We start from the raw sequence: 11503 nt of genomic DNA on the forward strand, positions 1-11503 counted from the left end.
CTCAAGCATGTCTGCACATCCCCACTTCGTCACCATGAATCAACTTTCCACCCCAGACCCCTATAAAACCCTTCGGCAAACCTGGGAGAGGCGGAGATGGTCTTTGAGACATAAGTCCACCATTTCCAGGCTGCCGGCTTCCCGATTAAAGGCTACCTTTCCTTACACCAACACTTGTCTCTCAATTATTGGCTACTGAGCAGCGAGCAAGGCAAACCTGGGAGAGGCGGACCTTTGGGGTTTCAATAACACAGTCTGCCTCCCGCCCCCAGCACTCCTCTGGCACTGACACAGCTCTGCATAGTCGCCAGTGATCTCCACAAGCTCATACCTTTAGAGGACACTTTTCAGTGTTCACTTGACTTCTCTTTGCTAATTCCTATTCAACCCCCTCCGAAACCTTCACTGACCTTCCCAACAAGGTCAACCTCCCCCCACCTCTACTAGTGGACTCCCTGTATCTCTTTCCTTTTTAACAGTTGTCAGTTGTCACTGTTACAGTTTTACATGTTTGTGTAATTATTTGCTCAGATTAGGCCTCTTCAAGGAGGATAGAGAATATGTCTGTCTTTATTCACCTTGACAACCTTAGGGTCTCCCTGTCTCAGTGCTGGGCAGTTAATGCTTAATAAATAGATGTTAGATAAATAAGCAGGTGCTAGCCTCTGTGCTAGACATTAAGTGTATGAATGAAAAAAGTTCCAGAAGGTAAAGGGTGCTGAAGGGGAGGAGAGAGCCAGGGGCAAAAGCGGAAGGAAGAGGCTGCTCCTGTCCTGCTTCCCAGACAATTTGGAGCCTTTTCAGCAACAGGACATGCCTTCACAGCTGTCATCTTTCACTATCTTTGTGCCAGAAAAGTCAACGACCAAGGTAGGAAGATTTGCCTAACATTTGATACTTAGCATATGTAGCTCTTTAATGAAAGTGTCACATTATATTCAATGTATATATACTATATATTTAATGCTTACTGGAAAGATAAATAGGTGATGCCTCCCTCTGGAATTAAGCTACTAGAAAACAGGGTCTGGATTTGTTTGATTTGCCTAGACACGACTGGCATCTTCCACTTGCACAGTGTCTCTGATAAACTCCATAGAATACCAAAGGACCTTTTTCCTTTGCTGTCTACCCATACCCAAAGACTATTTTATTTTGCTTAAATGCTTTTGCTTCTTAGTTATTTATCTCCTGAGGCATATAGCTGCAAATATAAGATTCACATTATGACATTAAAGATCAAATAAATACAACAAATATTCAAAATCTAACAAACACTGTGTGAGGATGCAACCAGCAAAATGCAGACTGTGGGAAACTCCACTGAGCAAAATGATCGAGTTTCTTCAGCAAAACTGCGAGAGGAAGGAACCCACACACTAGAAGTGATTTAAGAGACAGGATAACTAGACACATTGTATCGAACTTGTTTGGATCCTTATTCAAATAAAATAAATTAAAATGGAAATTATAAGATATTTACAGAGATGTAAATATGGAAGTCTGATGATATTAAGATAAATTTTTTATGCCTTGGAGTGTGGTGATGGTAATGTGGTTATGTTAAAAGGCAAGTCCTAATCTTTTAAAGATATATACTGAAATATTTATAGATTGTAAAACATGAAATAATATTATGCTGGGATCTGCTGTAAAATAATCAGGGTGGGGTGGGATGGGGAAGTGACTAGAGTTTTATTAGAAACAAGATTGTCAGTTGGTAATTGCTGAAGCTGGGTAGAGGGTACATGAGTTCCCATACCACTCTGGTAACACTCTCCATTTTATGTATGTTGCAAATTTTCAAAAAGTTAATAAGTAAATCGAACCAACAAATAGAACCCTAAAGTATCTAAACTGTTAAGTAAATGTTAAAGTCCATAATACCTTAGATTTCTTGCATTTTTCAAGATGTCTACAAGAGAACAGTACTTTGATTCACAAGCCCTTTGAGGTACCATTGAAAACAGAATGTAGAATTCTCAGCTGCTTGCTTTTTGCCACATTTCTACAGTAATGCATCCCCCACTTTCCTTCCATCAGAACAGGCACTTACCATTGGCAAGCTGGGATCCATTTCAAGGATGCACGCCGAATTGACAGCCCTTAAATGTCAGAAAGAGGATGCAAATATAGTCTGGCAATGCCAGCGGTTTCCCAGCCTTCCTAGTGCTTTTGAACTGCTTTATGTCCATGTCTTGACCACCAACCTCCGCCTGCAGCTGAGCTGGAGGCTGTAAAGAACTGTCAAGCCAATGCTTCACCATGGCCACACCACTGACCCCCTCTCACTTGTGCCTCACCTTAGTCTTTGACACTGCCCCCAATACACTAGATCAACTGGGTGACCTGTCAATTTTTGTTCTTTACCACTCCTTTCTCTTAAAAGTTTGAACTAGACAACTTAAATACTCAGAAACTTCCAAAGTATACTAGACTATGCAAAAACCTGTTGATGGGCAGAAATGAAGTTTTGCAAGGGTTTAATGACATTCAATTCTACTTAGATACAACCAACACTTGCAACCACCCCTCGATTCACTACAGCTAATACAGGAATGTAACCTGACTCCAGCTGCAACTGCCAAGGACAACGAACCTTTGGCTACAAACTTTCTTAATTTGACTGGTCTGGTTCAACCACTAAAAAGCTTAAGGGCAGCACGTCGGGTTTTGTTTTCTGTTTTTCCTAGTAAACTAAGTGTTCTCTAAACCTTCTTTGGTTAAATCAACATTTCATAAATCAGCTATTGCATTCTTCAATATGACTTGGACATCATAACCAGCTATATTTCATTCACCGGCCTCAGACTCATACTTTTGTGAAATAACCTGCTTTTTCGGGGGAAAAAAAAGCAAAAACAAAAGCCTCACCTATCTCGCCCATGAAACAAACTAATTAAAACGATGACTATATACTAAAAGCGGAAGCACCGTTTTTTTCTCTGCACCCTTCTTTCCACCGGGTACGCGAATACACACAAACACACAAATCAACACCCCCCGCGCGGAATTTACCACGCGGTGTGACCAGTGCTGACTCTCAGCGGAGAAATACACTGTTCGACCCGGGAATTTGTGTGTTTTGTTTTTGGTTTTGTTTTAAATGGGAAGGAAAGGAGGAGAGTGGGGCGTGAAAATTGGACACGAGTCTTACTTCAGATTTAATTCAATAGTCTAGTTTCCTCCCATCTTTCTCTATCAAAATACAGGTGTATGGGTGAAATTTCAAGTTTCTAGGGCAGTTAAATACCCCAATTTAAAACGATGGAGGCTGGGAACCGGGGTGGAGACAAGGGTGAAACCGAGGATGGGAAGGGCGGGCCGGACCAGGGGGGCCCCGGAGCTCCGCACGGCTGCACCGAGCACGCGAGCTTGCGGCGCCCGAGCAGCCGGCTGCGTCCGGGTTCCCGCCGGGCCCGCTGCCTTGGGTGTTTGCCAGTGACTGCGCCGTCTTGGCTGCCCACTCACACCTCGGGTTGGTCCCCACTTTAGGCTAGGCTCATTCACTTCCGGTGACAGATCCCTCCCACCACCTCTACAAATAATGTACCCTTTCCCCCATCGCTTTCCTAAAGACCGACCGCCCTGCACGCAGCCGCAGAGCCCGGGGCTGGGGTCTCACCCCAGCGCGGCCAGAGGCGCCCAGCTACGAAGGGAGTGGCCGGGACGGAGCGCGGGGGAGGAAGAAGACCGGGTGTGGAATCTCACCCTCCCCACCCCCACCCCTCCGACTGCAGCAATTGGCCAAAAAAATACTAGTCTGTTTTTAGACTCCCCCAAGGCCCCCGATCCCAGCTGCAGTAAGGAGCCCCGTTTCTCCAATCGTGCTGCCCCTCGCCTTCTCCCCCGCAGTAACTGCCGTGGGGACCCAGGAGCCCCCAGGCCGCGCGGAACTGCAGTGGAGGGGGGGCAGGGAGGAGGATGAGGGTTAAGGGGCGGTAGGAATGGGCTGGGGGAAGGGGTGGTGGAAAGGAAAAGAAAAAAACCAGAGACATGCAAGCGGCTCCCTAGCCAGATGTTCCAGCTGCCGCTTCCTCCGGCGCGGGCCGGGCGGTGCAATATCCCCCCCCTCCATCTTTCTCACCACTACCTGTACCCCCACCCACCACACGCACACACTCCCCCCGCCAGTAGCAGATCTCCGGCCTGTAAGGGGGTAGTAAGGAGAAGCTGGGGGGAGGGGGAGGCCTGCGAGTTTCTAACCTTGTTCTTATAAACAAACCCACATGTGCAGCTGCCGCTGCTGCAACTCACCCCACAATCCCGGATATAAGTCCTGCCCCTTTAAGAGGAAAAAAAGCTTCCCCCGCCCGCCTCCCACCCCACCCATCCCACAAGGACCTTTGTCTCCCCACCTCGTCTTGTCAGTTGGCCCCGCCCCGTCTCCCGGCCCCCACCGACGCGAAGGAACCAATAGACGAAGAAAATAAGGCCGGAGCATGACGTCATCCTGGCCGGCCAATCACAAGAGGCGTTGGTGGGAGGCCTCATGAAGGGCGCTCCCGGAGGAAGGAAGGCAGGAGAGAGGAAGCTTGAAGTCAATATGGAGGCTGCCAGTTGCTCCGCAGCTACTGTAGGGAACGGGGACATGGGGTCCCAGCGGGACCTGAGCCTGGTGCCTAAGCGGCTTCAGAGACGCGAACAGGAGCGGCAACTGGAAGTGGAAAGGCGGAAGCAAAAGCGGCAGAACCAGGAGGTGGAGGAGGAGAAGAGCGAGTTTTTCGCCGCCGCCTTCGCTCGGGAGCGAGCGGCTGTGGAAGAGCTTCTGGAGAGCGGGGAGTCGGTCGAGCGGCTGGAGGAGGCAGCCTCTCGGCTGTATGGCCTGCAGAAACTTCTCAACGACTCGGTTTTGTTCCTAGCTGCCTACGACCTGCGGCAGGGACAAGAGGCGCTGGCGCGGCTGCAGGCGGCGCTGGCCGAGCGGCGCCAAGAGCTGCAGCCCAAGAAGCGTTTCGCTTTTAAGACCCGGAAGAAGGATGCTGCTTCGGCCACCAAAGCAGACGCGGCTCCTGGCGCCCCGGCGGCTGAAGGCATCCTGGCCTCCCCGTTGCCCTTGAAGGAGGAGAGAGGCTTCGGCTCCAGCTGGGTCTGCGGCTTTTCCAATCTGGAGTCCCAAGTCTTGGAGAAGAAAGCCGACGAGCTCCACCAGCACGACGTTCTTTTGACCGAGCTGAGCAATTGCACGATCAAACTGTATGGCAATCCCAATACCCTGCGGCTGACTAAGGCCCGCGGCTGCAAGGTGCTCTGCGGCCCCGTGTCCACCTCTGTGTTCCTGGAGGACTGCAGTGACTGCGTCCTGGCCGTGGCCTGCCAACAGCTCCGCATACACACCACGAGAGACACCCGCATCTTCCTGCAGGTGGTCAGCAGGGCCATCGTGGAGGACTGCAATGGGATCCAGTTCGCCCCTTACACCTGGAACTATCCGGGGATCGACAAGGACTTCGAAGGCTCTGGTTTAGACAGAAGCAAAAATAACTGGACGGACATTGACGATTTCAACTGGCTAGCCCGGGATGTGGCCTCCCCAAACTGGAGTATTCTTCCTGAAGAGGAGCGAAAGATCCAGTGGGACTAAACAGTTGTCACTCTGTTCTTCACTCCTATCAAAATATTTTCCATGTAGGACTGCCTCTAGCTAACGGGACCCCGAAGTTTACTTATTATTGTCATACTGTATATGTTTTCAGTATTTTAATGCTTGAGATTGTGATAGGCTTCTACTTGTAATTTCAATTAAATTAATGACAGGTTTAACACTGAAAGTATTTTTGCTGTTTTGGTAATGTCTTGGAGCTTTTATTTGACTACGATAGTGTGAAGCAACAAGGGGAAAAGTCTGGTTGTGTTGGGATTTGAAGATTTTTACTATTTAAAACATCACAGTGCATGATAAAGTAGGCCTTCAATAACTTCTTGTTTAATAAACGAATTCAGTAGGGCTGTAGTAGGAGCCAATTCATGCGGAAATATGGCATCAAACCTGTGCGAAATAACAGGATTTTTTTGAATTGAAGGCTTGACTTAACATAGGTATTTCTCAGCAGGTAGATACAAAGACTCCGCTTCGGTATTCAGCTACACATTAGCTTGGGCTTCTGGAATTCAGTTACTTATTGACTTGTTTGGGTTCAAGGTTTTGGCCTGAACCCCAAGAAGCTCATGTGTCTTACCAACTGTAGGGCCAAAATAAGTATCATAGCTACCAATCTTTTGTGCACTTAAAATGTCATAGACACTTGTAAGCACCTTAGTCATTAGCTTATTAAGTCCTCAAAATCTTATGAGGTAGGTTGTGTTAGCACTGTTGTCTGAGTGAGGACACAGATAAGAAGTTTGCGAAAGGTCACACAGCTCATTCAAATGGTGGACTGGATTTTGAAACCAGGTAGTCTGGCTCTAGAACCCACCTTCTTAACCACCACCACATACTGATTTTGAATAAATAGTGTTAGCTGAGTTGGAAAGAAGGCTTCCAAAATAGAGAGGGCAGATTGCTTTTCTTAACTTCCCAGGCATAATTATGCTAGGTGTCCTCTTACAAAAAGAATTGAGGCAAACATCCAACAGAGTCTTAATTTTTCCACTCCTCTTGCTGTCATTCTCTACTATTACAAATTTGGCTTTTTATTCGTAAACTACTGTCTATTATTCTTAAAGGGAAGGTTGTAAGATATTTTCAAAAAGTATTTTTGGGCCTCATGGCCTTGTAATCGTTGGCTTGCTTTTTATTTAATAATTATGCAAGTATTAAGGTGCTTGAAGTACCTTAAATATTTGTATGTTTAATACTTACAAGTTCTATCTTGTTCCAAAAAAAGGATTTAAAGTGGCTTCTAGGATATGTAAAATGTAACAAGGTAACAAAAACAAATGAAAAGGAGGAGCTTCCACAGATTGGAAGCAGAGGGGCTGGCCAGTTGGTTCAATTGGTTAGAGCACAGCCTTGTAATATCAATGTCTAAGAGTTCAGCTACCCTTATTGGCCAGCTGCTCCCCACCCCCAAACCCAAAACAAATTGGAGGCAGAAATAAGGCCAAACTTATTAACAAGAAGAGAATCCAGATATTTTTCCCCTCTAGTATTATCTGGCTTGAAAAAGAATCCTAATCTGTTTCACAATTTGCCACATCTAAAAAGAAAAAAATTGCTCTGGAGAAATAATCCTGATGCTAAAAGGAGACAGCACGTTATGAAATTCTCAACTACATCTTCACATTGGGAAGTATGACTCATATCCCAGGGCCATGCCCCTAAAACAGATAAGTTGTTTTTTTTTTTCCTTTTTTTTTTTTTGTCTTTTTTTCACGACCAGCAACGGGATCGCAACCCTCGGTGTCGCGCCTGCACCTCGCTCAGCCAGTGAGCGGCCGGTCTGTATGTGGGATCCGAACCCTCGGCGGGAGCGCCGCCGTGCTCCTAAGTGGCGCACTGTAGCAGTGCGCCACCAGGCTGGCCCCAAAAAACAGATAAGTTTAACACCAAGTTCCAACATTTCAGATACTATACTCACCTTGGACTTTAGAAACTAACAAGACCAGTTATCTCAGTTCATTCAGGCTGCTACAACTGAAAACCATAGGTTGAGTGGCTTATAAACAGTAGACATTTATTTCTGACATTCTGGAGGCTGGGAAGTCCAAGATAAAGGCGGAGGCAGATTCTGTGTCTGGTGAGGGTCTGCTTCCTGCCTCATAGACTGCCATCTTCTGGCTGGGTCCTTATGTGGTGGAAGTGGTGAGGGAGTTTTCTGGAGTCTCTTATTAGGGCACTAATCCTATTCACTTCTCACCACCTAATACCATTACCTTGGGGGTTAGGACTTCAACACATGAATTTAGGGAGGGGGACACAAATATTCAGTCTGTAGCACCAGTCAAGACTGTTCAGGAAAAATTCCTCACCTGGTAACTAAGCAGAACATTCTGTTCAGGCATTCAAATACTTTATTATAAAGATTAGTTGTTGGCTTGCTGGTATGGGGTCCAAACCCTTGACCTTGGTGTTACAACACCACATTCTACCCAACCAAGCTAATTGGCCAGCCGTATTATAAAGACTTTTGTTTAGATGAGAACCTCTCAATTGTGTTTATTTCATCAAGAAAGCTATGCATGATCTGATTTTTAGAACTGACATTAGTGTAGAGGTTTGATTTTAAGATGACAGTGCAATGGTTTTTTAAACATAGGCCATTCATACAAAGGTACAAAAGGATTACAGTAAAAAGTAAATCTCCCTCATCCCTGGCCATTCAGTCTCCTTTGGAGAGCAATCACTCTTTCCTATTTCTTTTGTCAACTTTTTGGTCTATGCATTTATAAACTTTTTTTTCTTTTGGCATTTACAAACTTTGCATACAATATATCCTTTTATTTTTTGGTAGCTGGCCATTGCAGGAATCCAAACCCATGAACCTGGTGTTACAAGGCTGCACTCCACTTGTTACACTTCTCTTTGTGTAACGAAAACGCAAAAGGATTACTCAAAGCAACATGAATGCAATGAGAAGCCCCTGGGACTGCACCTCAGCAACTCCTCTTGTTAGAAGAAGAAACTGAGTATAGCCCCAATTCAAAGTTAGCTTCTGTTTTTACTGTAAGGACAAGGAAGTTTCACAAGAAAAATCAGTTGATTCAATCATTTCTTTTTTTTTTTTTTTTTTTAAAAGATGACCGGTAAGGGGATCTTAACCCTTGACTTGGTGTTGTCAGCACCACGCTCACCCAGTGAGTGAACCGGCCATCCCTATATGGGATCCGAACCCGGGGCCTTGGTGTCATCAGCACCGCACTCTCCCGAGTGAGCCACCGGGCCGGCCCCGATTCAATCATTTCTAAAGGACACAAAGACATGGGCAACGTGTAACATCATGAAACTAGTAACATCATTTAAATTAACAAGGTGACATTCCAAAGTACAATTTGTGAAAAGCTAAATTGATCAAACTGTGATCATTATCTAATCCAAAATATAACCTCTCTTTAAAGGATTTAAGCAAAAGTTACATTCTTATGATTAAATCTAAGTATAATTGTCTCTAAAGTTTCCACCAACAAACAGCTTTCCCTTAGCAAACATTTTTTCACATTTTTCCCTACAGCAATTCTTTCAACATCTTTTTTTTTTTTTTTTCCTTTTTTGTCTTTTTTCGTGACCGGCAACGGATCGCAACCCTCAGTGTCGTGCCCGTACCGGACCGGGACCGGCAACGGGATCGCAACCCTTGGTGTTGCCCCCGCACCTCGCTCAGCCAGTGAGTGGCCGGTCTGTATGTGGGATCCGAACCCTCGGCGGGAGCGCTGCCGCGCTTCCCAAGCGGCGCACTTTTAACAACAATCAGTAAATTAAGTTATCAAAATGCATAATCCCATCCCTAAACAGTGATTAGAGTTGATTTGATGGGCTATTGACCCCTAGCTGTAGACTGTTGTCTCCTAACTGAGGACTTTTGTCCCACACATGCATTACCTAAAAACCCTACACTAAAAATCAACTGAGAATCAACATTTACTTGATTAGAATTAATTAGATAGGCTTTTTTTTTTTTGCCTGGTTAGCTGTAGGCTGTTGCTTTCTAGTTAAGGACTTTTGTCCCATAAGGTTTTTTAGCTTAAGAGCCCTGTCTAAAAATCAAACAAGAATCAAGATTTCTAACTGTGTACACACTCCAACTGAGCTAACCAGCCAGCCAAGCAATATATCCTTTTATTCTCTGATCCAAGTAGAAGCATGCTATATGTATGTACTTTTCCGGATCTTGCCTTTGTCATTAACATTATACTTGGAGATCTTTCCATATAAGTACATAGAGAGTCAAAGTCTCTAATCTTATGGACATACAGGTTGTTTCCAATCTTTAGCCATTAGAGAAATGCTGCGATGAATATCCTTATACATAAATTATTTAGAATGTGTGTGATTATATCTGTAGGCTAAGTACCTAGGAGTGAAACTGCTGGATCAATAGGTAATGAATATTTATAATATTGATAGATATTATCAAATTGCCTTCCAAAGAGGTTTATCAGTTTGCACCTGCACTAGCAATGTCTGAGAGAGTTGTTTCTCGACAATCTTATAAACACAATGTGCTATCAAATTTTTGGATCTTTGCCAATCTGATAGTTACAAATGTTATTTTCTTGTATCACTAATTGTAATCATCTTAACTTGTCGCCTCATCTCCAATTTCTAAACCATTCTGCATTCAGCTACCAAATTAGTTTTCTTAAAAGTATGTCACTCCAGGTCTAAAACCTTCTGAGGTTCCTGTTATCTATCTGATGGACTTCCTGGCCTGGAAGACAAGCCCCTCCACCATCTGTCCTCAGCCTACTGTTCTTTTTTTTTTATTAAAGATGACCAGTAAGGGGATCTTAACCCTTGACTTGCTGTTGTCAGCACCACGCTCAGCCAGTGAGCTAACTGGCCATCCCTATATAGGACCCGAACCCGGGGCCTTGGTGTTATCAGCACCGCACTCTCCCAAGTGAGCCAATGGGCCAGCCCCTCAGCCTACTGTTCTTACGTGATGTTTTACTGTTTCATCACACACACTTTATGCTCCAGCTAGTCTGAACTAATACCCATTAATCAAACACACTGTATCAGTCAAGGCTCTAGCAGGAAACAGATGGCACACTCAAAATGGATAATTTGAGAAGAGTTTAACACAGGAGCTATTTACAAAGCTGTGGGCAGAGTTCAGGAAAATCAACACGAGATGGTGCAATACTTGTATCATCTCTAGGGCAGAAGGGACCTAGAGAGAGAAAGAGAATGCTACCTGACAGGAGTTCTAGCCTGAAGTGGAGGAATGATGTAGCCAATCCATTGTGACCTGGTTGGGGAGCTAGGGGAAGCCATGGGAATTAAAAAATGCCACTCTCATCTATTGGTGCCTTCCATTGGCTGAACCTAATTGGAAATTTCAGGGCAAGGAAGTCTGTTGATGCAGTCCATATGAGTCAGCTCCCAGGACATAGAGCAGGATGGAGAAAAATGAAGAATGGATCTGGAGGAGCATATAGAAGATACTTAGTGGAAACACCTTCTGCTGTATTTCCTGGCCTTTTCTCAAGCAGTTCCTGCACAGACTGGATCCATGTGCACTTGCCAAAAATTCGTACGAATTAAATTTCACCTCTGCTGGGAAGTCTTCCAGGATTTTTCTTAGTCTCTTTGAAAATGAAGCATGATATTTTGAGACAGTAAGAGCGAGAAAGAAAAGTGAATGTGCTAGTCTTTGAGGTCAAATTGTTGCATTCTCCAGTAGGGCACACTTTTTGAGCTAAAGAAAAAGATTTGAAGAAACAGAAAAGTGTAGGCCAATTCGGTCAACATTCATGTGATGGCAAAACTTTATAATGCGTAACAGAGTGATTAGATTCAAAGAATTCAGTATGCCTCTGAGTCAAGCAGTGACTTCAGCAAAGTCACTGTTTCTTTTGAAAAGTTTAATTAAATAGGAGACATCAAGGGGCCGGCCCGGTG

The 11503-nt window shown here is 44.9% G+C and overlaps 1 protein-coding gene across 1 annotated transcript; it reads left to right on the forward strand.

Annotated features, from left to right (window-relative positions):
- Positions 1 to 4480: 4480 nt before the first annotated feature.
- Positions 4481 to 5774, forward strand: TBCC (tubulin folding cofactor C). The gene has a single exon (XM_008573180.1). The coding sequence runs from the start codon at positions 4493 to 4495 to the stop codon at positions 5582 to 5584; it is 1092 nt and encodes a 363-aa protein (XP_008571402.1). The 5' UTR covers positions 4481 to 4492; the 3' UTR covers positions 5585 to 5774.
- The last annotated feature ends 5729 nt before the right edge of the window (positions 5775 to 11503 follow it).

This window comes from Galeopterus variegatus, unplaced genomic scaffold (genome assembly GCF_000696425.1).
Source record: "Galeopterus variegatus unplaced genomic scaffold, G_variegatus-3.0.2 Scaffold887, whole genome shotgun sequence".
Classification (NCBI taxonomy): domain Eukaryota; kingdom Metazoa; phylum Chordata; class Mammalia; order Dermoptera; family Cynocephalidae; genus Galeopterus; species Galeopterus variegatus.

Coding starts and splice junctions, on each gene's coding strand:
- TBCC (XM_008573180.1), top strand. CDS start 4,493: ATGAAGGGCGCTCCCGGAGGAAGGAAGGCAGGAGAGAGGAAGCTTGAA.